Source organism: Bos mutus, chromosome 17 (genome assembly GCF_027580195.1).
Source record: "Bos mutus isolate GX-2022 chromosome 17, NWIPB_WYAK_1.1, whole genome shotgun sequence".
NCBI classification, from domain to species: domain Eukaryota; kingdom Metazoa; phylum Chordata; class Mammalia; order Artiodactyla; family Bovidae; genus Bos; species Bos mutus.
The window spans coordinates 9,215,915-9,243,048 of NC_091633.1; the positions used below are offsets into that span (position 1 = coordinate 9,215,915).

The 27,134-nt window shown below is 51.7% G+C and overlaps 1 protein-coding gene across 3 annotated transcripts; it reads right to left on the bottom strand.

Moving 5' to 3' along the window:
• Positions 1-4,688: 4,688 nt before the first annotated feature.
• GLTP (glycolipid transfer protein) lies at positions 4,689-27,134 on the bottom strand. 3 transcript variants are annotated; one of them, XM_005891497.3, is made up of 5 exons: positions 26,859-27,129; positions 12,176-12,234; positions 11,085-11,218; positions 8,095-8,245; positions 4,689-5,859 (listed from the first exon to the last, which is right to left on the bottom strand). In XM_005891497.3, exons 1-5 carry the CDS (start codon positions 26,959-26,961, stop codon positions 5,797-5,799), a joined length of 510 nt encoding a protein of 169 aa, XP_005891559.1. In that variant the 5' UTR covers positions 26,962-27,129; the 3' UTR covers positions 4,689-5,796. The 3 variants fall into 3 exon arrangements, with proteins under 3 accessions (XP_005891559.1, XP_005891558.1, XP_070242097.1); XM_005891496.2 differs by having other exon boundaries at positions 4,689-5,863; positions 26,859-27,122; XM_070385996.1 differs by lacking the exon at positions 4,689-5,859 and adding an exon at positions 6,086-6,771 and having other exon boundaries at positions 26,859-27,134.

Genomic DNA, 27,134 nt, shown 5'->3' on the forward strand with positions numbered 1-27,134 from the left:
TGGTGAGGAAGCCCTTCCCCTCAGACCCCCGTTGCCATGGACACAGCCACTCTCTGCTCTCAGCCCCTGGCTGTGATTCCAGTCTGCTGGGCAGCAGGCCTGGTGGCCTGTGGGTGCGGTCACCCAGCCACAGCTGGCCATGGGCATTTCAAAGTTAGCTTCATCTGGAGCTGGGGCCTAGAGGGGGCGGGGTGGGGGACCTTGGTGCCAGTGGATCTGAATAATTCCAACCTTCCCACATGGGGTTCTTGGGGGGGCCATGGGGGATCCTGGGAGGCCCCTGGAGTGGTGACTGAAATTGTGAAGGGGCCTGAACACTTTCCTGCGAGGCCCAGGACTTTCGCAGAGGTCTGGGACCCGGATCCCCAGCACATAGGTGATGAAGGCTCAACCTTCTCAATCAGGAAGAGGCAGAGGGTGGGACGAAGGAAGGATCCCAGCTAACAGCTTTTTAAGCTGAGGACTGGCTTCGTCACCCTCTACTCACAGAGGCTTATGATTTCCTTTGTTCTGAAACAAAAACCAAAGTCACATGGACCTCAGCATTGCTAGGTTTCCTCCCTCACTGTCCTTGATTATCAGGCTCCAGACACTTTGGACTCTCTCTGTTCTAAGAACACAGTGCTCTCTCTTCTGCCTCAGGGCCTTTGTACCAGCTGCTGTTGTTCAGTCGCTAAGTCATGTCAAACTCTTTTAGACCCCATGGACTGCAGCATGCCAGGCTTCCCTGTCTCTCACCATCTCCCGGGGTTTGCTCAAAAGTCATGTCCATCAAGTCGGTGATGCCATACAACCATCTCACCCTCTGTCACCCGCTTCTCCTCCTGCCCTCAGTCTTTCCCAGCATCAGGGTCTTTTCCAGTGAAAAGACCAGCTGTAGCCAGCTTCTTTTCATGGTCTGCTCTTTCTTCCTCTTCAGATCTCAGCTCAAATGTTACCTCCTCAGAAAGGCTTTCCCTGTTCCCCACCCCTCCCCATCTAAATAGCTTGCCTTGGACCATGAGCCCCTTGGAGGGTGCAGGCTTATCTAACTCGGGGCTCACATACAGTAAGTGCTCAGCAAACAGAAGCTGAACGACTCGCCTTCCAGACACCTCTCGGGGCTAGATGGAGAGCTGATTAAGAGTTCATCATCATAGCTGCCCTTTATCAAGCACCTTCTAGGTGCCAGGCGCTGTGCTAAGTACTCTGCACACGTGGTCCCATTAGATGTCACAAGGAGAAACCCACGTGCCCACGTGTGGATGGAAAGATTTTCCTGGAATTATGAATACAAACCAGGGACTGTCGCAGTGACAGTCCACTGTAGATGGGCAGAGCTAGGAGGGCACGTGGAACTGTCCAATCTCCTGACTTTACAGAGAGGGAAACTGAGGCCCAGAGGGGAGAAGGCATTCGTCCAGATCACACAGCCGATAAGGGCAGAGCAAGGAATCACTGCCTTTTTCTGGGGTGTTCCTGTTGATGCGTCGCTCTGTGCCCTGCGTTATCTTTCAAAACAAGGACTAAGTGAACACGCTACGGTTTAACTGCATTAGGGGGCCCGCTGCCCCTCAGGAAGCCCAGGATTACATGGGCTATAGTTATGGAAGCTGAACGTGAACCCTAAACTGTGAGGTGATGGTGGGGGTGGTACCACTAGCAGCAGCAGTGTAGCGCAGCGTTAAAAGGAGTAGTGAGAGCGGCGGCAGAAGCCAGAGCAGTGCTAATAGTCGCGGTGGCGGTGGTAGTCGCAGCAGCAGCAGCAGTGGTACAGAGGCGGTGCTATATTACTAGTAGTAGCAGCAGCAGCAGCGGAAGTAATAAGACATATTTTGACCCAGCAGCAGCAGAGCAGTCGCCCTCATCCGAGTAGTAGAAGTATTAGGAGATACCCTTGACCCAACGGCTGACATTCAGTCAGAATCCCAAAGCACCCGCTTACGAGGCTTCAGACTATCCCAACAGTGTTCAAATAGGACTCCTCACGTAGCCCTTGGAAGCCACCCCGAACACGTCAGTGGGGCACGCCTTGGGTGCGGGCTGGAGTTCTAGAAGGTGCGGACAGGCGTGGGGGACTCGCCGCTCCCGGGGAAGCGGCTCTCTGCTCACAGCGCCACCTATCGGGACCCGCGGGACCTGCAGGAGGTCGGCGCGCAGGCGCAGCGGCGGTGGGGCGCCCAAAGCCGCGACGCTGAACCAAAGGAACCCATTGATCAGCCAAATAAACCCAGGAAATGGAATCGTCCTCCGTTTTCCCGTAAGCTTCTGTAGAGGATGACCAATGGGTCAACACTGGACAATTAGCAGCCAAGCGCTTGCCTGGGCGGTTTCACTGATTCTCAGTGAACTAAGAACTGTTAGTATCCCCATTGTACAAGACAAGGAAACTGAGGCTCCGAGAGGTGCAGCGATTTGCCCAAGGTCACTCAGCTGATAACTAACAGAGCCAGACTCCGACACTTGGTCATGTTACCATACACATCACACACCAAAATATTCGTGCAATTTAACACTAAGACAGCTTATTTCATAAGTTTCTAATTGTTTTACAAATAGTATTTATTTATTCATTCATTCGTTTACTTTTGTGTGGCCCTACTGTGCAGCTTGTGGAATCGGTTCCCTGACCAGAAACTGAACAGAGGCCCTGGACAGTGAGCGCTGGGAGTCCTAACCACTGGACCACCTGGGAATTCCCTACAAGTATTTAATGTAAGCCTCACAACCTCTGAGAACGGGTACTGGCGGGACCCCCCCACCCCACCCCCCGCCCCCGTATGGAAAAGGAAACAGGCTTTTTATGGAGAAGTGAGCGTCAGTTCCTTGTCTATAATAGAAAATTTGAATCACAGTTCAGTGAGATTTAACTAAATGCAGCAACGAGTAAAGAGTCCTTTTTTTTTTTTTAAATATAATTTATTTTTAGAGTCTTTGGCCACACCACACGGCATGCAGACCTTACCCAACCAGGGATGCAAATGGTGCCCCCTGCAGTGGAAGCTTGGAGTCTTAACCACTGGACCACCAGGGAAGTCCCAAGAGTCAGTCTCTATCAAACTTTTGGGCTCACTCTGTCCGCTGGCATCCAAACGGGCACAACTTGGGGGAGATGAGTCTGATGAGAGCCCGAGGTGCCCCCAGACCTGGCAGGATCACCCTGGCTGAATCCTCTTGCCCCATCCCTGGGGTGTTCAGTCTCTTAATCTGATAAATGCAGCTTCTGATGCCCACGTCAGGGCACTTGTGAAATGATGTATACAAAGTACTTGTGCAGGGCCTGGTATACAGCTGGTGCTCAATGTGTGTTCCTTCCTCCCTGCCCCAGGCAGAAGTGAGTCCCACTCTGACAAGGATGACATGAGAAGGCATAGTTGCACTGCTGACTTCATCTCTGGGGTCACAATCCCAAAATGCTCCTGGGGCGAGGCAGGTACCAGGAATAAAGAAGGCTGTCCTGGGAAAATTCTGACCTTCCACAGAGAAACTGCCTTCCTGGTGTCACTATATTATGTTGGAAACATGCAGGAAAAACTTTTTTTTTTTTTTTTTTTAATGTGGACCATTCTTAAAGCCTTTATTGAAAATCTGTTACAATACTGCTTCTGTTTTATGTTTTGGTTTTTCGGCCATGAGGTATGCCAGATCTTAGCTCCCCAACCAGGGATCGAACCTGCACTCCCTGCATTAGACAGTGAGATCTCAACCACTGGACTGCGAGGGAAGTCCCAAAAAGCTCTTTGTAATATATATATATATATATATATATATATATATACACACACACACACACACACACACAGAATTTTAAAAATTTGTTGGCAGAATTTTATATTCAAAGGGAAAAATCCTAAAAAGCAGTTAGAGCTTAGAAAGATCAGTGGCATTCTTCCTATCAGCAATGTTAGGAAACATCATGAAATCAGAGACAGCAAAAAACTTAGTTCAGACTTCTAACCCTTGGCCACATCAGAGGGAACCTTCCAAACTGGATATCCGACTGATTGTGCAGAAGACCCCTGAAGATGTTCCAGTTTTCAGAGTCAAGCTCAAATTCCTCAGTGGCATGATGTCTCACATACACACACAGCCTGCTCTGGGTCAAGCCAAAAGGACATTGCCTATGAACTGGAGTGTCCCCTCTTCCTCCTCTATTGGGATCCTCACAACCCCAACTTTCCCATCGAGGTTCAGTGTGAGCCCCAATCTGTGGACTCAGGCTCCCTCTGGGCACCGACCACGCTATATTACCTCTGCTGATTTACTGGTCCATCCTGCCCACTAGACTGTGTGTTATGCAGGAGCAAAAATGAAGTAAAATATTTTCCCCCACATTTAACCCTAGTACCAGAAAAAGCACCCGCCCATGATAAAGTACAAATAACCAATGGTTACAGGGTTGGGGAGGCAACAGGGATTGGTGGAGACTGAGGCAAAGTGAAAGTCTATCTACCCAATCACCCCATCCAGCCAAGGGAGCAGTCACTTCTCACTTTCAGCCAGGCAGTTTGATTTCTCTAAGAAGCTAGAAATAAAGATTTTTTGGGGACATATCAGTTTCTCAACGTGGCAGCCAGTTCTATTTTTCAAAACCAGAAAACAGGAACCAGAGACTAAAAAGCAAGTCCTTGGCTGGTTCCCAGTTGTATCCTTTGATCCAGAAAGAACAAGAAAAAAAAAAAATCAAGAATCAAAACAGCACACCAATGTGATTCCAAAATAGAGATTTATTTATTAAGGATTATTTAGTTTCTGCATAAAAATCACCAATTGTTCCTCACTGGGTTTTTAAACATACATCAATTCTTTGTGGGTTGCTTTGGTCATCCCGACACTTTAAAAAGACAATTTTTTTAAGAGCCAGGAAGGACAGTTAAGGCAGTAAGGCATGTTCATGGGTTCATCCTCTCCCCCTCAAAAGAATACACATGGTAGGTAGTTGCTTAGGTTGGAAAGGCTGTCCCTGAAGGTAATTATGCAGAAGAATGCAAATGCAATCATCTACGGTTGGTTATTTGTGTCTGATAGCTTTAAAATAAGCCTCCCCTTGGTCATCAAAGGCTTGCTGGTTGGTTTCAGCTATAAAAAACACTGTCTGGCAAAAGACAGTAAGAGAGGGCTCTAATGACAGTGCCGGAGGCTCGGCTGTGCAAACCACATGAGAACACACACCAGTTTTCTTTAAAAAGAAAAAAAATCCCACAAGAGGGGCCCTGTATAATTTCAGATCAAACCCCCTCATGGTCCTTAAAACACTCAAAACATCATTCAGCCAGCTCCTCAGAAAGACACGTGCCTATTTTCAAACTGACGGATCTAACACCACTTACCCCAGAGTCATGCTCCAAATGGGGGTTGGAGGGGACCAAAAAACCCTAGGACTTGATTTATTAGAAATATTAATTGATTTTTACCACACTGAAATGAAGGCATAAAGTCAGTCTGTACTGTCATGAAATTTAAAGGAGATTCTGAAGTGTGACGGTTATTTATTGCTCCAGGAGGACAGAGCCCAAACGTGACTTTTAAAAGACCAGGGCCGGCCCCCTGTGGACCCTGGCCTGACTCAAGGCTGCTCTGGGGGCGCGCCACGGGCAGGGGGCAGCTAGCCAGCCAGATTCACAGTGATTCGGGTTTGCCTGTCCCTGCAGGGGGTCTGCGGTCCAGGCTGTGCCGTCAGAGTACCCGCTGTGGAGCTGGCCTACACCTTGTAGTTGAGCTCGGCGTTCATCCTGGTGTACATCTCGTAGATGACGTCGATGGTGGCCGTGTAATTGACCAGGAAGAGGCGGATCTTCTCCAGGCATTCCTCCTCCGTCACGTTCTGGCCCTTGGAGAGCGCTTTGAGGAAGTCGGACTTATAGGGGGCCGCGTACAGCGCTGCCTTGAGATGGGTGACAGGGGGTGGCACAGTGTTAGAGGAGGGGAAGCCCAGCCACCGGTCAGGTTCTGGGAGGGAATGCCCCCAAGGTCTGCACTGGGCATGAGGCCTGTGTTATTCATGGCATTGAACAGGAAAGGCCAAATGTGGTGGTGGCGGGGGGTTGTGTGTGTGTCCCTTTCTACCAGGTGAGGGACAGCAGGAAGCTTTGGGGACAGACAGACCTGGCTTCAAATTCCAGCTTCTACTGCCGACTAGCGGTGAGCCTTGAGCAAGTTACTTAGCCTCTCTGAGCCTCAGTTTCCTCATCTGTAAAATGGGGATAACAATGGCACCCGCCCAACTGGTTGCTTTTGTCAGGATTAAGGAGGTCGTGCCAAGTGCTGAGCACAGCACCAGGCACACAGTAGGTGCTCTGCAAGGATGGACCTCTTCCCTCCGGTGGGTTCCCTGCTCTGGAGGTGAACAGCTTCCTCCTGAGACCCACTATCTGAAGGGCGGGGTGGGGAGAGGATGGCGGATCTGTGCTGTTCCTCTTTTGACCTTCAGGGGGCGACACTTGCCTAAATTTCAGGGCTTCCCTGACAACTTGAAAAGCCCAGAGAACCAGAAATTCATAGCATTTCCGAACTAGAAGGAAAACAATGCAACAGGATAAAAAGGCTTAAGAGTACAAGTTTGAGAAGGGGCGGGGGGTGGGGGTGGAAGGGAGGGAGGCTTAAAAGGGAGGGTATATATGTATACTTATATCTGATTTGGCTTCCCTGATAGCTCAGTTGATAAAGAATCCGCCTGCAATGCAGGAGACCCCAGTTCAGTTCCTGGGTCAGGAAGATCCCCTGGCGAAGGGATAGGCTACCCACTCCAGTATTCTTGGGCTTCCCTTGTGGCTCAGCTGGTAAAGAATCCGCCTGCAATGCAAGAGACCTGGGTTCGGTCCCTGGGTTGAGAGGGTCCCCTGGAGAAGGGAAAGGCTACCCACTCCAGTATTCTGGCCTGGAGAATTCCATGGACTGTATAGTCCATGGGGTGGCAAAGAGTTGGACACAACTGAGCAACTTTCACTTTCATGTCTGATTCACCTTGTACAGCAGAAACTAACACACCATTGTAAAGTAATTATCCTCCAATTAAAAAAAAAAAGAATCAAAATAGAAATAGCTTCAACACACCAAGCACTGTATACAGAATAATACATAGACTCTTCACAATGAGCCTGTGAGGCAGGGCCTATTTTATGTCTATTTGCAAGATGAGGATACTAAGCTCAGGAATCCTGGCTCAGGAATTTCTTACTGTGTGACCTCTAGCAAGATACTTAACGCCCGGGGCATCAGTTTCCTCATCTGTGAAACGGAGCCACGGACAGGGCCTCTCGTGAAAGTGACCCTCCACGGGCAGCCCGCCTTGAGCTAGGCATTTAGGGCACCCAGTTATGGCGGTGGTCGTGAGGCCTTCACAGGGGGCAAGGCTCTGTGGGCGGCGGGGGGGCAGGGCTCTTGCAGTCCCTGCCCGGGATGGGTGCTGTCTCCAGCCTTGCCAGGGCGGACGGACGGCCCACAGGTGCCATATTTCCTGCCTGGATTCAGTTGACGCCTGACCCTGCCTGCCCATGACCTGTGCCACGCGGGACAGAGACCCGCCCTCAGAGCCCCATTCTCTCCGCAGAGAGGATGGGCGGGCAGGGGGCGCTGTAGGAGAAAGGGGGACCAGAACAGTGTGCAGTGCACCCGTGGGCTCTCGACGCCTCTCCGGTGGTATTCTCCCATAGCCGGGCTGGTGCCGAAGGCCTGTGGCCACCATCACCCCAACACAAGTCACCAAGAGCCTCGTGAGCAGATGTCCCTTCAGCAGACACCCCCGTGGGTAGGTACAGGGGCCCTTCCTCCCCTCCCCACCCGCCTCCAGTGCCAGGGTCCCAGCTGAATCCAAGGGGCCAGTGAGGTCAGCCCACCGTCAACCTGAGGGCCTCGTCTCTGTCCTGGTTCTTCTCATGGTCTCCCAATCGGGCCCCTCGTCAGAGCTGCCACAGAGCACTTAGGAAAATGCCCACCGTGCAGCAAAGGCCTCTCATCACACCAGTCTCATCCCAGACAGACGGGGGAGAGCCCCTCCTGAGCCCAGGGTGGGCAGCGCAAACACGGACACGGGGCAGGGGTGCCACAGCGACGGAGCGTGTGGCGGAGGGCGAACCCCACAACCAGAGGTCCCTCTGCGCCCGCGGGGTGGCTCACCTGGAAGATCTTCTGCACAATCCAGCCGTGGTACTTCTTGAGGGCCATCTCGTAGGCCTTGGTGGCGTTGACGCGGATGAGGTTGGGGTGGTTCTCATCCCGCTCGCCGTCGCAGATGCTCTGGAGGAAGACCTGGATGAAGCGCAGGCCTCTGCAGCCGGAAAAGAGAGGGTGCGTCAGGGCGCAGCACGCTCCCGCTGGCCCCGCCCACCCACCGCACAGAGACCCGGACCCGGATGTACCCTGAATAAAGCACTTCCCGTGACCCTGGATTACCAAAGCTGACAGTCACTCAGCTGTCATGTCTACACCAGCTTCTGTGTAACGTGACACCCCACCCGCCTCCACTTCCAGGGGATCACCTCACGTGTCCCAAGTACCTCGTCTACACCTGGCCTGGGGCTGACCCCGGCCACGGCCTCTGCTGGGCTGTGAAGTCTATAGAGGGCAGGGTCTGGACGCGCTTTGCCCATTTCTATGGCCATGTGGCCATCCGTGCTTGAGGGACGAAGCCAATCAATATAGTGTTGAAGCCCCAGCTCTGGTCCTCAAAGGGCTCAGGGACCACAGACCAGGGCCATGCAGAGAACACGAGCGAGTCTGATCCTGTGGGCTCCCCGCTCCCATCCCTGCCTGTGCCGTGGTCCGCATTCTCCCGTGGCCACTTGAGCCCTTCCTCTGAGGTAGGATGATGCTCCAGGAACCAGGAGCAGGGTGTGGGTCATGGCAAGGCCACCAAGTTTAGAATCAGATCAGTGCCAGCCCTTTATTCCACATCATCTCATCTGCTCCCCTCAGTCCGTCCGGTGAGACTGAGCTCAGCACAATCTGCCCACTTCACGGAGGGGAATACAGAGGTACTCCAAAAGCCTCAAAGGCTGAGATATAAGTTCATATCTCAGTCTCATATCTTAGACAGTGAGAGCCTGTCTCACTCCCTAACTGGGCTCCTCTGCTCCCTCCCTGCAAGGGGGTGGGGATCAGTTTGGGGGGTTCTTGGGGCAGAAATGCTTGGCCCGAGGACTGAAAGGATAAAGCTCAGCTTTATCACGTGTGAGGCGAAGGAACTCCTCCATGCTTGGATCACAACTCTCAATCACTGGGGATCAGCCTGGACTGTGAACCACGCTCAGGGTCTAGTCCCAGCCCTGCCCTGACTGGCCACCTCTCCTGAGCCCCTGCTTCTCCCAGCCTTTATGGTCCTCCTGCTGCCCAGAGCTGGAGTGAGTCTTTGTCAAGCCTCATTTTACCCCATTGCTGATGCCCCTCCGTGGCATCCCAGGACCCCCAAGGAGGCTGGAATTCATCCTTGACCAATTGCACCTCATCTTTCCCTGCTCCCACCTTGCATCTAGGGCCCTGGCTGGACCAGATCCTCCTGGAGGGGTGGATACTCTATACCTCTCCTGCCCTCCCACCCCTGCAAGGCCTCTTCCTCCTGGGACCCTGCTGCTCAGTCTTGGAGATGCTACTTGGTAACCCTCCTCCAGGAAGCCCTCCCTGATTTCTCTCTGCTCCAGGTTCTGATATCCTGCTGTCATGACCTGCCCGGCAGCCTGACCCCCTGCCTGGGCTGGACTGTGATACCCTAAGAGGGACCCTGCCTCTCCAAGCAGCATCCCACGCATCCGGCACCAGGCACAGCACACAGCAGGTGCTCATTATGTGCTCGACTTATTGACATCCACCAGGATCTGCTCTCCCAGTCACCAGGCTCTGCCCATGTCTCCTCTGGACACAAACAACCTACTTCCTGACCTGAATGTCACTCTCTGCCTGGCTCTTCCTGAGAAACCTACAGAACCTGCCAGTGGATGGACCCAGGGGCATTCCTCATTCCAGGTATGTGACTCTCTGGCTGACACACAAGAGTAGGGCAGCTCAGTGTTGACAAGTCATAAAATAGGCCATAAGGGTGTTAGTTACAGCCCACCTACCCACTGATGCCCACACTGGCTACATCCTCCACGGAGCAGACTCTTCCTGTTCCATTTCACCAAAGAAGTGCACAGAGAGTATGGGGTGAGGATTAGCTTCTGGGGATGGGGATCCAGGGAAAGTGTGACTTTCCTGGCTCCTGACTCCAGGCCCCAGAGAAGGGGCAATGTTGGGAACATCAGTGGAGCAGAGAATGGGTCCCTGGCTTCGTAGCTGCTGCCAGGGACTGTGGAGCCTGCATAGCTGAGGGAATCCAGGAGCTGGCAGAGAGCAGCATGAGCTCAGCAAGCGAGCTGCCTGGCCCTCTGAGCCTCAGCGGCTTCGTCTGTAAGATGGAATGACTCTGCACGGTTCCAAGTATGTGCCATGAGGACAGTGCGTAACATGGTCACAAGCACTGTCAGCTAACTCCAGGGTGAGACCGTCTGAGTTCAAGTCCCGTATCGGGGTGCCCTGCCCCCAGCCCACAGGTCGAATTTATGTGAATTAGAGTTCTTTTTTCTCTAGATGCTGTGGTTCTGTCAATAAACTGTCATAATATACAAATCTGCCATGTGCGTGATGTGACTGGCTGGTTGTAGTCAGGACGTCTTTGTGCAGTGCACGACCTGTGCAACTGCAGAGCTCAGCCACTCTGTCCCAGCCCTGGCCCTGTGCCCTGAGCCCACGAATTGGCCCCAGAAGCCACCAGCATCCTCCGCTAGGACATGGGATATATGGGGATCATACCTAACTCACAGCACATAAAATATGATCAGGCATCTAAAGAGCTTAGCACAGTGGCCAGAGTATCTGTGGGTTTGTTATGCATCTGGTGAGGCTGGAACCAGCAAGAAGTGTCACCATCAGGCAGAACTTGGCCCCCAGGGTGCTTTTTCTCTGTCACTAAGTAGCACTGCACAAGAAGAACGCCTATGTGGAAGATGGACGTGCCCGTCCGCCCCATCAGAGCAGACGCCCTGGGGCAGTGGCGGGGTTGGCTGTCCGTCCTCTGCAGGGCAGGCCCCCAGCCCCCGCGGTCACACAAACACCCCGCCACCCAAGCCCATCACCTCTTCAGCCACATCAGTGCCAGCGTGGCCCCCACTTTGGGCCACTCGGCCCCGTACATCTCCTTCTCCACCTCCAGGATGTTCTGCAGGGTCCGGAACTTGGTCGGGTTGGTGTCATAGACAGCTTTGATTTTCTGGAACAGAGCACACAGGGTTTCCCCCTGGGGAAGGCTGCCTCCATAGCTGCCACCCCAGCAGAGCCTCGCTGTCCTGCCAGGACCGGCGTGGGGGCTGGTCACGACAGTAGTAACCCCCAGGCCATCCGCATTCACTGGATGTACGCGGCGCTTCACAGCCACAGCCTTCTCTAACCCCACAGCAACCCTGACGTGCCTGCCGTCGTGCCAATTACAGATGAGGAAGCAGGCTCAGAGAGGCGAAGTGATGTGCTTAGGGTCACACAGCTGGCGCAGGTGGGAACGGGGTCCAGCCCTGACCAGATCCCAGAGTCCACGTTCTCCAACCACTACTGACAGCACCTTGAACCCCAAGTATCTGAAGTTTCGCTTCTGTGGACAAACACAAGTAGGTCCTTAGGATTCAGAGATGTCCAACAGGAAGAAGGCTCCTGAGTCAGAGGCAGGAAGTTTGGATGTGAATCCCACCCCTGCCACTTCCTTGCTGTGAGTCCCTCAACAGCTCTGGGCCTCAGTTTCCCTGTCTGTAAAATGGGGATAACGACACAGCACCGGCCTCATGGTGGGTCCTTGCTGGGGGAGGGGGGACGGTCAGCGGTTGGGGGATGCCATCGGGAGCTCTAAGGATTGAGGAAGGAAAGGGCTGGGTCAGTGCAACTGTGGACCCCGGAGTTTATTTTTTGTTTGGTGGAGTGAATCCAAGTACTAGCCAGTTCCTTCTCAGGTCAGCCCTCCAGACTGTGAATCACAGTTTGGCTGTGACTGGATGGCATGACTGCAAGGAGAACCAAGAACCTGGAGCCTTGAGTCAGAGGAGCTGGGGGCCAGGCCTGTTTTCCACGTCTCCTTCTGTTCCTTAGCCTGGGGAGCTTGCAGTGGGTAGCAGGGCAGTGGTAACCAGGGTGGGATTAGAATCCTGATCTGGGTACTGGGGCTGCCCGGCCAAGTACATACGGTGATGTTGCCACTTATGTCCGCCTTGATAGGAGTAAACACTGGGGAGCCGAGGCAATCTGGGGACAAAACAAGAAGAGAGATGTTAGAATCCCAACAAGGGTGATATTCAGGACCGCCATGGGACAGGGGGAAAGGTCACTTGATGTGTTTAAGGAAAGAACTGTTTGTAGGTGTTAAAACAGTTCATGGGCAAGTAAATTTGGAGTCCTGGGCTCCAAGTGAGACCGGTTGCTTACTGCAGGACTTGTCAGAGCCTTTAAAATACAACCAGATTCTCTAAGGGGCAAATGCTTTTTCTACAGCACCCCTCATCCTAGGATAAAAAGTTCTGTATCTGCACCATCTAATATGGGCCACATGTGACTACTGAGCACTTCAAATGTGGTGTGATCGAGGCACTCAATTTGTAATTTTATTAACTTTCATTCATTTAAATGTAATACCCACATGTGGCCAGTAGCTACCATATTGGACAGTACAGTGTAGAGCATCTCGCAAAACTAACACTCTGAGAAACCATCTTGGCCAACAAGGCAGATGGCTGCTAACAAACCAGCTGGCCAGGAAGCAGCTCGAGAAATCTTAGTCCGTGGGAGAAGAGGGGCCAGATTTATGAAAGATAACCTTCTCATTCACCAGCTTCTAAGGCAGAAGTGAGCTGGTGACCCAGAGGCCCCCCGGTCCTGAGACTCTGCGTAGGAGCCTGGGAGAAGCCACCAGCAGGGGGACCCCCGTCACTTAACAGAGCTTCATGAACTGGGGCTGCACACCTGCTCTGCAGACACTGGCAGTCGGGGCTTAGGAGTATCCGTTCTGCTCCCCGAGCCTCAGTTTTCCCATCCAGCAAGTGGGCCAACAGAGGTGGTTGGAGCTGCTACGAGGATGACTTGAAACCACCCACTTCTGAGACACATACTTTGTTCATCTCTGACATCCGAATGCTCTCCCTTGGAGGCAGTGTTCCTTTCTTGGTGGTTCACAAAACAACAGACCACCTTAAAACAGGTGGCGCCTTGGAGCTGATGAAATGTGGACCAAGAAACTGGCAGTGCCTGGAACTCAGGGCTCCCTGGGAAATATAAGCAGTCTACGGCCTGTTTCTCCTCCTTTCCCGCCTCTGTGAGCCCCCCCAGCAGGCCGTCATGGGGACCAGAGACAGCCCACGGGTCAGAGCTCCCTGCTGAGGGCTGGGCATGGAGGGAACAGACAGGGAAGGGCCAGGTCTCTCCTGAGCAGACTCAACAAGGACTTCAGCCTCAGAGCCTGAATTCAGCTGTGCTTCCCTGCCACCTCTGAGCATCCTCGATACAGAGCCTAGGGGGCAAAGACACCTGAGCAGGCCACAAGTGGGTACCAAAACCTATGGCGGGGAAACTCCCCCCCCGCCAGCTTCCCCTTGTCTGCAGGCCAGGCAGGGGCTTCGGGCAGGCACAAGCCAGCTGCACGGGGCGGAGGACTGGAGGAGGGCCACCTGTGGGCTGAATTCCACCCAAGGTGACCCGGCACACCTGGCCAGCCATCTGGAACATTCTAACTGCATCTGTTAAGAGAGGTGCATTGAGGAAACAGCACTGGATGTTTTACATGAAAAAGCCCCAAACCCCATAGAAAGGAGGTCAGGTAGGAATCCAGACAGACTGGGTTTGAATCCAGGTAGGCAAGTCTCCTGCCTGGGCTCCATGTAACTTAGTTTCCTCACATGGCAAATGGGGCAGCATGTGTACGTACTAAGTCGCTTCAGTCATGTCTGACTCTTTGCTACCCCATGGGCTATAGCCCGCCAGGCTCCTCTGTCCCTGGGATTCTCCGGCAAGAATTCTCCTGGAGTGGGTTGCCATGCCCTCCTCCAGGGGATCTTCCTGACCCAGGGATTGAACCTGCGTCTCTTACATCTCCTGCATTGGCAGGCAGGCTCTTTACCACCCATGCCACCTGTACGTATTTCATAGCGTTGTGGTAGGGATTGAAATCCAAACACTGAACACATTTAGCAGAGTGCCCAGTGCAGCAACCCTCAGTAAATGAACTCTGACCGTCTTTATGACTTTGGGACACGACTAGGGCTAGGCTCCACGCTCCAGCAAACATCACCCAGGCTTGGAAGTCACCAGGTCCTCCAGGGCCTGCGTTGAGTGGGAACACAGGGCCCGAGCCCCTGGCCACCTCTACTCTCCTGACTCCCAACTGAGGCCCCCTTGGGGCCCGAGTAGCCGCGTGGCCCAACTGCAGGCTCCTGGGTACAAGATCCTCAGGCTGGAAAAACCCTCCTCTCAGCTTGCCAGCCTCTCTCCCACTCCTATGGGGTCACATCTCCCTTCCCAGACGGTGGCAGGAGCTGCTCTGGGGTGCCAGACGGGGGTGCAGACATCCTGTCCCACCAGATCCTGCCAAGGGCGTTAATGCAGTAATGACTCCACCCATGGTTTCATCCTCCCTGATGTATCGCTGGCCTCATCCTGCAAGGCCAACCTGGGAAGCCTGTGCAATTTGCTAGTCCTGCACCGTGTTCTCCGCCGGGACGCTTGCCACAACTCCCCGGAAGCATGATGATGCACAGTAATAATGCAGAGAACTTCCTGTGGTCCAGTGGTTAGGGCTCAGTGCTTTCACTGCCCAGGGCGCGGGTTCAATCCCTGGTCAGGGAACAAAGATCCCACACGCCAAACGGAGTGGCCAAAAAATAAAAAGAAACTTCAAGAAAAAAAAAAAAAATGAAAGACAGTCAAGACTCTCCACCGCTAGTGACTCTTTCCCTCTTGACTGTGTAGCCAAGGGTCGCCAACTCCGAGTCTCACAGGGCCATGCAGGTGCCATGGATGGGCTTTCTGGGGACCGGCCAAACTCTTCTAAAGGCATGATCATGGCTGCACCTCCTGGTCTTTCAGAAATATATGGTGCCCAAGACATGAGGCGGGTTGACAGATGGACAGAGAGGTGGACAGACAGGTACAGTCAGATAGAAATGGTAGAATCTAGATGGTGGCTACGTGAATAGCTGCTGTGAAATTCTTTCAATTTCGTTATATGTTTGAAATTTTTCATATAAAAAACTGGAAGAGAATGTCAGGCTTTTTTTTCCTGCTCATGAAAGTCGGACTTCTTCCTTCCACTTTTTCTCCAAGTTCACTGCACTGCTACCCTCGCTGTGGTTCCACGTGTAAGTCTGTCTTCCGTCCACCTCCCCCTGAGTGCTGAGAGGGCAGAGACCAGGTGGTCTTAGTCCCCTGCTCTGCTCCCCACCCCCGCAGCCAGTGGCATGAACAAGGGGGCAGATAGTGGGAAACATGAATCAAGAGGCACCCCACCGTGCTTTTTCCAGCCACATTCTTGTAGGGCAGACTGACCCAACGCACGGGTCTGAGGACCCGCACAACTAAGATGGCAGAGGCCATGGGAAGGGGCTTGGCCTCGGTTTCCCCGTCTGTAAAGGGACCGTCCCTGTATGGCTGCTGTGAGGGGGCGTGGGGGAGGCATGCCAAGTCAGGGCTCAGAGCCTGGCCGTGATTTGATTACCACTGCGGGCTGATTTTCAAGTAATGCCATCCTGCGTGGAGATGCAGAACCAGGGTTTGGCGATCATCAGCCACATGTGGGTGGCTTACCAGCTTCTCACAGTGACTCAGGTCAGTCGACAGGCATTTTAGAGACACAGAGAGTAACATTCGGTTTCCCTGGCTCTGGAAATGGCTTCTGTGTGGTTCTGAGTGTCCTCCCTACCCCCAGATGGCAGGGAGAAAGGCTGTCTCATTTTCTCCTGACACCACGTGGGGCCCGAGGTCATCGTGGTCTGCAGGAGCCGGCCCCAAGGCAGCTGCTCTTGCAGGTCATGGCGACCATGCAGAGACCAGGCTTCTGCTCAACAAGGGGTGGGATGTGGGGCCTGGATGGACTTCTGGAGCCGGGAAGGGAGCAGAAGGAGAGAGGGGCAAAGCAGGGCTGGGAGATGGCCCCCAGGAGAGGGGGGTGGTGTGTACATAGAGAAACACACATAGGAGTCGGGTCAGCAGCATCTGGACCGCCTGTGATCAGAGGAGGAGCAGTGTAGAGCTACGCAGCCTTGGTCCTGAGTTCAGATCTCAGATCTGGCATCACTCTGGACAAGTGACTTAACCGCTCTGGGCTCAGGCCCCTCCCTTTCCAGAGCCCCAAGGTGCTGGGCAAACAGGAGGCACTCCAGGTGACCTGACGCCGGCCTCCACACGCCCTATGGAAGGCTCTGGGCTGCTGTTTGCTTTGGCTTAGCCTGACGCTACAGGGCTCTGAAATGCCTCGTGACGGTGCAGGGTCACCTGGTGAGAGCCAGGCACTCACACACAATTCCAGACCCGAGGCTGGTACCAGCATCCCCTCTAGCCTTTCTTTCTAGAACGTTTCCATCTGTGTGTGTGTGAGCTCGGCAAAAGCGAGAGGACTCTGACCGCAAAACTGAAAATGATTTTGACCCCTGAGCACTCGGTGGCCTGCGAGCTGAAACTCACGCCGGCCCTGCTCTGGACACGACGCATTTCTTGTCAGGTCACCCAGTTTTACCTTTCATACAGAATACAGTGCTGCCTCAAAATTACCTTTCTAGTTTTACCTGTTTTGCAGTTATCCCAAACTTGTTTTTCATTATTGTCAGCCAAAGGGCTCTTTAGAATGGCACCCGGAACCTGCCAGAAGAGAGGGAGTGGGCTTGGGTGGCTTTCTAGTTTATCGTCTCACATCCAGAGTAAAAAGAAGCCATCTCAAAAACAAGAGAAAAAATCAAGTACATTCCCCCCATCTTACTTCATAAAGGGTCACAGATTCTAAACACAGTCAAGCCTTACCTTGGTCACCGGGAACATGTGGCAAATGGCCCCTTCTCTTTAGACTTTTCCTAAGCATGCCACTCGGAGAAGGCGATGGCACCCCACTCCAGTACTCTTGCCTGGAGAATCCCAGGGACGGGGGAGCCTGGTGGGCTGCCGTCTCTGGGGTCGCACAGAGTCGGACACGACTGAAGCGACTTAGCAGGAGCAGCAGCAGCAAGCATGCCACTCAATCCAAAAGGCATAACAAAAAGGCCAATAAGTCTGATTACAAACCCCAAAACCTTCTATATGGGATTGGGTGGGCATGGGAGGAAATCCCATCACCAATCAAAGCCAAACAGCAAACTGATTGGGAGAGGGGGTGACCCATGTAACAAATGTCATAGACCAAAGACTATTATCCCTAATATGTAAAGAACTCTAACAAATTAATAAGAAATAACCTCCTTATAGAAAAATGGACAATTAAAAGACGTTTAATCTCAATAATGGAAAAAAAAGCAGTGAAATATTTTCCATCTACCAAATTTGATGAATGTACCAACTTTCTCTCTAGTTCAGCTATCCTGGATGGAACTTATCCAAACGTATGACACATGTCCCTGCATTTGTACAGCAAGCCATTTGCAGTGTACTAAACAGGGCCATCATCAAAAATAGGAATTATGATAAAGATGTGGCCCAGTGATATCAGAGGCCCCCTCAACTGTTCCCTAAATGGGTCTACATGGTATGCTTCCAGGGTTTTAGGACAGCGTTATGTAGGTTGTTTTTTTTTTTTTTGCTGTGCCCTGTGGCATGTGAAATCTTAGTTCCCTAACCAGGGATGGAACCCATGCCTGCTGCAGTGGCAGTGGAGAGTCCTAGCCACAGGGCTGCCAGGAAAGTCCCCAGCTTTGTGTAGTTTTTAAAAAATTCCTCTTGCTTTCTCGGCAGTGCTTTGATTCTGCGAGATACTGGGAGAACAAGCAGCCAACTCTGTCAGCATCACCGACAGAATAAGAGGAAGCAGACACCCAGCAACACTGTGACCTCTGTGACAGTTCTGCCCGGGTCTCTGCCATGGTTCAGACGGTTGAGGTTGTCCGGAGAGCAGAACTCCCCATAAGCCAGCAGTCCCCATGTGCCGCACAGAATCACATTCATTTCCTGTTTTTCTGGCCTCCATGTAGTTGGAAAGCACCTGCTGTTATGCTCCGAGCAAGCCCCCAGCACATACTTGGAAATTTCCATCCAAGCTGCCCCCTCTACGCCTGCCTCTCTAGGCAACCATCTCTTCCAGTAGGTGATGCTCCCAACACTGGGCCACAAGGTGACCGAATAGCCCCCACCCTCTCATTTCATCTCAGGAATAATTTTCACTCAAGAACAAAAGCATTCTGCTTTTAAGACGCACACCTTCACTTTCAGCCTGTGTGGTTCAGTGTGGGAAATCCGGGCCCAACCCGTAAATATTCATTTGAAAAAGGAAGAACAGGGTGCCTGTGTCAGGATGCTAGGGGCCTGGTTTGGGGAGGTTCTATTTCAAATTCAATTTTTTTTTTTTTCAATAGCTGGATAGTAAGGTTTCGCTGTTAATCACGTGGGACAGATTAACTTTACAGATCCTAGGTTACAAGGATCATAATGGGAGGCACTCAAATTACAGCTGATGGAGATGAATCATTTATTAATCCCGTGGTATGTGGGGTGTGCATGTGTGGTGGCTCAGTCTGCAATTAGGCCTATTTTGAAGCGTAAGAGCCCGAGAATGCCCACCTTTCAAAAACTAGTTCCCACTCTAACTTCTATCTAAGAGGAAAAAATATTTACCAAATGGTACTTTTAAAAATCACCCGTGGGACTTCCCTGGTGGTCCAATGGCTAAGACTCTGTGCTCCCAATACAGGGGGCCCAGGTTCGATCCCTGGTCAGGAAACTAGATCCTGCGTGCTGCAACTAAGACCGAGTACAGCCAAATAAATAAAAGAAATGTTAGAATAATTTTTAAAATTAAAAAAAACAAAAATAAAATCAGCCCCGTGACATGCCAACTCTCTTTATCCACATTGTCCCCTTTGGCAAAAACCAGCCAGCAATTGGGAATGCAAATGGGAAAATGAGTTCTCTTACTTGCTGTGTGGCCTGGGAGAAATTAGTTAACCTCTCTGAGCTGCAGTTTCCACATTTGTAAAATGAGGTTAATAACACACCCCATCTTATAGAGCTATTGCAAGGCTTAAATGAGGCTGTAGAAATAAAGGGGTTAGCATAATTTCTGGCTCAGTTTTTTAAAAGTTATTCTTTATGATTATAATAATTGTTATCATATATTATAGCATCATTCTTTAGGAAAGAAATCCAGGAAAGAATGATTCCAATGATTAAGATGTCAAAAAGGGAATTCCCTCGTCGTCCAGTGGTTGGGATTCACTGCTGAGGGCCTGGGTTCTATCTTTAGCTGGGAAACTAAGATCCCACAGGCATGACAAAAAAAAAAAAAATCAAAAGAGAAAGAGATAAAGACAGGGAGGAGAGAGAGGTAGAGAAAGGTGTGGATATGGATAAAATCAGCAGGAACTTTCCAGTTATAAACTAAGGACTGTGCACTCCTGACCATTACAGTCTGAGATCTCAGCAGGGAGTGGTGAAGGGAAGGTGGCCTAATAGCAGCGCAGAAAATGAATCATTTCTGAGCCAGAGGAAGTGAGCTGGCCACAGAACTGCAGATGGAGAAAAGAGGTTTTATAGGACCCTGGGGAGCGCTGATCCATTGTAAGGACTTGTAAAGGCTCAGATACAGTTAACACAGTAACAATTTTTGGGGGAAAAAAAAGCCCTGATACAAGTAACTCGGTAAGAATGTAACACAAGCAGTTAACATCCATCCAGGCCCTTTTAAAACTGAAACAATGCAACCTAAGACCAGAACTCAACATTGCTATTCTAACAAGCTCATTGAAATGAGCACACTGTCAATGCCAGATGGGAACTGCCAGCATTTCCCATCCCCCACAACAGCTCTAAAAGGTTCTTTCTGCTCTGAAAGACTTGTGTGCAGGGCTGGCCCCCTACAAAGCCCTTCCTCGTTACCTGACTTGGTCACCTCCCTTCATCACTCTTAGCCTCAGTCTCCTCTTCTGTAAAGTGGTGCCCATTCCTCCTAATTCATAAGGTCGTGAGGAGGAGGATTGGAAATGAGAGATCGGCTTGTTCAATGCTGAAGCACATGGAAGTCACTCAAAACATGGGTTACGCTAGCTATGGGGTCAGGCGTTATACTTTACAAAGCCGCCGTCACGCATTCTTTCCATTCCCTTTCAAGTTATCCATTGGCTGGGCACCGATGCTCTGCCAGGCACGTTGCTGGGGCCTGGGACACGATTCACAATGGGGCACTGTTCCTGCAACCAGCCCTACGCAGTGGACATCCCACAGATGAGGAACGAGGCGGGGGCTGGACAAGCTAGCAGGGGACAGAGCGGATGTCTGGGTCTTTTCCCTCTGGCTTCTCCATCTTCTTCCCTCCAGGAGCAGAGGCCAGACCTCCATCCTTGACCTCAGGGCTGGACTTTTCTGAACCCAGAGGATCAAGAAGATCTCCTTTTCGCTAGAGGAACAAAGGTGGTGGACACCACTGGTCTGTGCTCTGAGCTGGCCTTTGGATGTTATAAATGAGAGTTGCTTTAGCAGCCAGGCTGCTCAGCTGGCCCCTAGCCCTGGCAGCTAGTCACCAAGAGCCCGAGGAAGCTTCTTTTTGCAAGAACCTTGTTGCCCAAGGGCAGTGTGGCAAGAGGTGCAGATTCTCAGGCTTTCGGGTGGAGAGATTCTCGCATTGGACGCCAACATCATCTGGGGGAGTTAGCCTCCACCAGCCCCCCTGGAGGCCTAGCTTCCCCCTTTTACAGTCGGGGCTGCAGGCTTAGAGAGGGGAAGTTCCTGGGTGAGGACACACAGCTGGGACACCGTGGAACCAGCATTCAAGCTCAGGCTGGCTCTGCTTGATACCAATTTCCATCTATATGCAGAGTACATCATGAGAAACGCTGGCCTGGAAGAAGCACAAGCTGGAATCAAGATTGCCAAGAGAAATATCAATAACCTCAGATATGCAGATGACACCACCCTTATGGCAGAAAGTGAAGAGGAACTCAAAAGCCTCTTGATGAAGGTGAAAGAGGAGAGTGAAAAAGTTGGCTTAAAACTCAACATTCAGAAAACAAAGATCATGGCATCTGGTCCCATCACTTCATGGAAAATAGATGGGGAAACAGTGGAAACAGTGTCAGACTTTATTCTTTTGGGCTCCAAAATCACTGCAGATGGTGACTGCAGCCATGAAATTAAAAGACGCTTACTCCTTGGAAGAAAAGTTATGACCAACCTAGATAGCATATTGAAAAGCAGAGACATTACTTTGCCAACAAAGGTCCATCTAGTCAAGGCTATGGTTTTTCCTGTGGTCATGTATGGATGTGAGAGTTGGACTGTGAAGAAAGCTGAGCACCGAAGAATTGATGGTTTTGAACTGTGGTGTTGGAGAAGACTCTTGAGAGTCCCTTGGACTGCAAGGAGATCCAACCAGTCCACTCCGAAGGAGATCAGCCCTGGGATTTCTTTGGAAGGAATGATGCTAAAGCTGAAACTCCAGTACTTTGGCCACCTCATGCGAAGAGTTGACTCATTGGAAAAGACTCTGATGCTGGGAGGGATTGGGGGCAGGAGGAGAAGGGGACGACAGAGGATGAGATGGCTGGATGGCATCACTGACTCGATGGACGTGAGTCTGGGTGAACTCCGGGAGTTGGTGATGGACAGGGAGGCCTGGCGTGCTGCGATTCATGGGGTCACAAAGAGTCGGACACGACTGAGCGACTGAACTGAACTGAACTGAACTGAGAGACTCCCATTCAGGGACTTCAGCCAACAATAAACCCGGGTTCAAAGCAACTTCTCTCTAAACCTCCCAAGCAGCCAACAGATGAACAGGTTAACACACGGGGCCAGAGGCAGCCCTCTGTTTAGGTGTTGCTCGGCTCTAATGGAGATGCTTCTCAAGGTTAATAAGACCTCACTCCCTACTTGCAAATACACCTCCAATGGATGAGAGGAGTCAGCAGGCTGGTTCAGTTCAAAGTTGCAAAACCGGGGTTGGGGTGAGTGGGGGAAGTGGGGGAGTGAGAGGGAGGTCCAAGAGAGGGAGGATATGTCTACACACATAGCTGATTCACTTGGTTATACAGCAGAAACTAACACAACATCGTAAAGCAACTGTGTTGTAGTTTAGTGGCTCAGTTATGTCCGACTCTTTTGCAACCCTATGGACCCCGCCAGGCTCCTCTGTCCATGGCATTTCTCAGGCAAGAAATACTGGAGAGGAGTGGGTTGCCATTTCCTTTTCTGGGGTCGTCCCAATCCCGGGATGGAACCTGTGTCTCCTGTATTACAAGCAGATTCCTTACCACTGAACCACCTGGGAAGCAACTATACCTCAAAAAAGAATTTTTTTTTAATTGCAAAACCCATTGCCTTAAGCGGCTGTAGTATCAGCGGAACCCATCCGGGTGAAAGGAAGGTGGTGGGCTGGAGGGGAGTGGTGCCCCGGGCAGTGAGACTCTGACGCAGGTATAGAGCCAGAAGCGAGTGATGTCATGGCGCCATCTCTGGGGCTGCAAGCCATTCAGAAAGGCTACAGCATGGATTTCAAGGTGGGGTAATAGGGAGCCACTGCAGCTTCTAGACAGAGAGTGACAAAACTAAATGATAACCAGGTCTCTCCCTTCGCCTCTCTCTCCCTCCATTCCCCACCCTTCAACTGCAAATGCTCTGGAATGGTTGTGTAATCCACCGTAAAAGCTGAGAGGGTAGGGCCTCACAGAAGTCAACTGCAAACTGATCAGTGGTGAGATCCGATTACTTGGTCAAGGTGGAGAAATAAGATGGACAAAGGGTTGTTGACCTCTAGGTGGACACAGCAAAACCTATCCGGCTTGGGAGGCTCAGACCAGAGATACAGAAGAACGAGCCCAGGATACAGGTGCTCTGAACCACACATGACCTGCAGCCCAAAAGAATCAGCATTCATCAAGCCCAACCAATTCTGTCCCAAACCACATCCAATGAAGCATTAAGAAATGTGACTGCGCTAAACACGTGTAAAGCCTTCACCTGCTTCGACCCAGCAATTTCCCTTCAAAAAATTAGAAATAACCAAAGAAGTATGCAAAGAAATATACATAAGAATGTTCACTGTAGCATGGTTTACTAGAGAAAAAAAGAAACAATGTGAATATCCAACACCAGGGGCCTGGTTAAACAGTTTATGGCTACATTCAAACAACAAAATTCTAAGTAGCTCTGGAAAATGACAGTTGACATGGAAAGCTAGTTATGCTATATGGTTGGGTTTAAAAAAAAAAAAAAAAAGCAGTTTATCCTTTTTCCCTTAAAGTTGGATAAAGAGACAAATGGGTCTGAAAGGAAAATAGTCTGAAATGTCACCACTGATTTCTCTTAAAAAAAACAACGGGACTTTTCTGGTGATCCGGTGGTTTCCTGGTGGTCCAGTGGATAAGAATCTTGTGGCTCAGCTGGTAAAGAATCCACCTGCAATGCAGGAGACCTGGGTTTGATCCCTGGGTTGGGAAGATCCCCTGAAGGAGGGCATGGCAACCCACTTCAGTATTCTGGCCTGGAGAATTCCATGGACCATATAGTCCATGGGGTTGCAAAGAGTCGAACACAACTGAGCGACTTTGACTATACATTGAATGCAGAAGACGCAGATTCAGTCCCCGGTCCTGGAACTAAAGTCCCCTAGGCCGAGAAACAACTAAGCACACATGCCCAGTGCAGCCAAATAAATTAAGGTTTTTTAAAATAACAACAAAAAACTCTGTCTCAAAAAGCCGTGAAAGGATTAAGTGAACCCATCTACATAGACTACTTAGCATTGAGTAAATGCTCAATAAAAAATGGCAGGGAGATTTTTAATTTATCATTTCTTCTTGATCAATTTTTCCTCTGAGAAACAGATCTTCCTTAAAGAAATAAATACTTTTTAAAAACACTGCTCTTAGCCCTCTGCTCTATTCGTATCAAGAGAGGAAGCTCTCAACTGGGGGTGACTGTTTCTCTGCAGGTATTTTTGGTTGTTACAACTTGGAGAAATGGGATGTTGCTGGCATCTGGCAGAGAGAGGCCAGGGATGCCACTGAACATCTTACAAAGCACAGGACAGCCCCACCCCCCCACTCCAAAGAATGGCCCAGCCCCGAATGTCAGCAGTGTCATGGTGGAGAAACCCTGCTTTGGAAGGAACTGCCACAATGCCATTCAGACTTCTTGAGTTCAAACTTCAGACCTGCTCCATGCCAGAGACACACACGGCACCCAGATCACAGATCACCCAAGGGGCCAGACATTCCCAAGACCTGGACAAAGCCCATGTTTCAGAGCAGATGGGCCAATCTCCATCAAACCCGGTGTGCCAGGGGAAAGCCACTGGTGGGAGCATCCTCCCCAAACTTCAACCCTCGGGAGGAACCCTCCCCCGAGAAAAGCCTTAATGCTTCAGAACGGATCATCACGTTTTTCAAACAGTGCTAAGAATTATCCTCTGTGGGCCAACCCACTGAGGCTTCTGTATAAATGGCGGCTCTGTCAACAGATGTGACGGCCCACAACACCCAGTTCGCAGCAAAGACAAGGGTCTTTTGAGATCAGGGAAGGGGGAGGGGACGTTCTCCTACCCAGGCACCAGCTCACCACCCGCTCCAGCCACCACCACCCACCTCTTTTCCCGTCAAACTGGCCCGATACTTGCATCAAGTGAAGGCGGCCCCGAACGCAGAAACTGATGGACAACCTTGCTGAAGATGCAGGAGGAAAAGGCCACAGAACTTACCTTGGGGGTTTCTCCACCTTGAGAGACAGCTAACATTTGGGGCTGGCTCAGTTCTTTGTGGTTGGGGTCTATGTTGTGCCCTGGAGGGTGTTTACCAGCGTCCCTGACTTCCAGCTGCCAGTACCATCTCCCTGTGCCCCTTACCCACCGCCCCCCCAGGATGTGACAACCAAAAATGTCTCCAGATACTGCCCGTTGTCCCCTGAGGGGGCAAAACTGTTTGAGTTGAGAAGGACTAGATTAAACAGATTCTGAATCCTTATTCAGAGCAAATATTCATAGAACTAAAAGAGGAGGGAAAAACCCATCACAAAAACCAACAGTTCCTCAATGCTAAAATCAGACAGTTCGCAAGCTCCTGCCTGGAGATTTAGCATTATCTCAACATGGAGATACCAATATTAAGAATATTCTGTACATTTAAGTGCTGACTGAGCACCTACTGGGCACCAGACATTGTTCTGAGTATCAGGGATGCAACAGTAGACGTAAAGGACCCAGGTCTGAGAATCGTACAAACCAGGCAAAGGCACTCACTCAAACACTCATTAATCAATCATCTACGCTATGAAGGAACCAAAACTGACCTCAGGAACTTGTATAACAACCACGCCCCCAACAGCTAGGCATTTAAAGGCCTCGGAACCTTACACACTCCACCTCATTTAGTCCTTGCCACTAGCCTCAGAGATCAGCATGCCCATTTCACAGATGGGGACGGTGAGGCAAAGGGTGGAGGAAGAGAACAGGGATGTGACTTCATGTAGCCACAACCACCCCAGAGCCCACAGCACTGTAGCAACTACTGCCCACTGGGAGCCCTGATTACCCTCCAGGGGAAAGGGAGTGACTGCCCTGGGTGCCACCATCCCTTTAGTCCAAGTTAGTGTCAGCTTCTGTCAGTCTGCAGGTTTCTGTTGGACTCTGCCCTGGGGACTGGTCTCTTCCAGCCAGGCCACCAAGTAAACCAGCAGGGCGGGGTTTCGGGAAAGCCCACATGGAAGAGGAGAAAGCAGAGCTCAGGTTGCATTCTTTCCTGGAGACCAGCAAGGCAAAGGGCAGGGCCCTACTGTCTTCTGTTTCCCATTTTCCATCCAGGGTGTGGGCTGGGTTGGAGGATGGGAGAAACGAGGGTCTGCAACTGGCTTAGGGCCGCCTCCCAGTGTTCCTGTGACCTCCCAGGGCATGACAGATGGGGAGGGGACTTTTTCTTTTGGACCCCACCCCAAGCACCCAGTGTCTGATGTCACCCCACAAAGCAGGTCCCCTGGTCTCGACCCCTGCTCCAAACGGAGGGGAAAGTTTAGGTGGTTCTCCCCAAGAAGGGGGCCGGAGAGTTTTGCAACTCCATTTCCAAAAACCCCCTCCTCACTTTGCCAGGCTTTCTGCCCCTGGAGTGGGGGTGGGGGGTGGGGGGTCTTGGACTTGGAATTATGAGGAAAAGAAGGGTTCACACCGTCCCACGAGGGAGAGGATGGGAGAATTTACAGAAAAGAGGGGGTTTATCAAATGAGGGTTTCATTTTAAAGTGAGAGAGTTGGGAGACATTCAGAAGAGGAAGAACAGGAGGATGGGGTGCGGGATAAAAGACCTGGGCGGTGGGGGACGGTGGGACGCTTTGGGGGAGACAGAGGACTGCAGAACTGGGGATGTGGTAGAGTAGGGGTGTTCGTGGGGAGATGGACGTTTGGGGCGCACAAGCGGGTGGAGATCTGCGGGCATCTGACGGATGAAGTGTCTGGGGAGACAGAGGATTTGTGGATGTCCGGGAAGAGATGAGGATGTGACATGTTCTGGGGAGAGAGGATCTGGGAGCAGTCTGGGATAGGGGAAATCTAGGGTGCTTGCAGAAAAAGGGGATCTTTGGTGCCTGGGGAAGTAGGATTTGGGGTGTCCACGGAAGGGCTGGTTTGGGGATATTTGAGAGAAGGAAGCGGGTGCATCTGGGAGCGCCCTGGGGCAGGGCTCCCGGCCAGTTCCCCCTTTCACCCCGGCTCACCGAAGAAGGGCGGCAGGTGGGACACCGCCTCCAGGAAGGGCCCCGTCTCGATCTGCTTGTCCGCAGGCAGGGGCCTCAGCAGGTGCTCCGCCAGCAGCGCCATTTCGGGGTCGAGGCCCGCGGTGATGCCCCAGCCGGCGCCGCGGGCGTCCACGCCGCCCCCCGGGCCGCCGCCGTCAGCGCCGGGGATGTCACTGCCGCCCTCGGCAGCCTCCGGGGACGCCAGCGTCGCCACTTCCGCCCGCGCTGCGCCCGCGTAGCCGAGCGCTCAGCGCC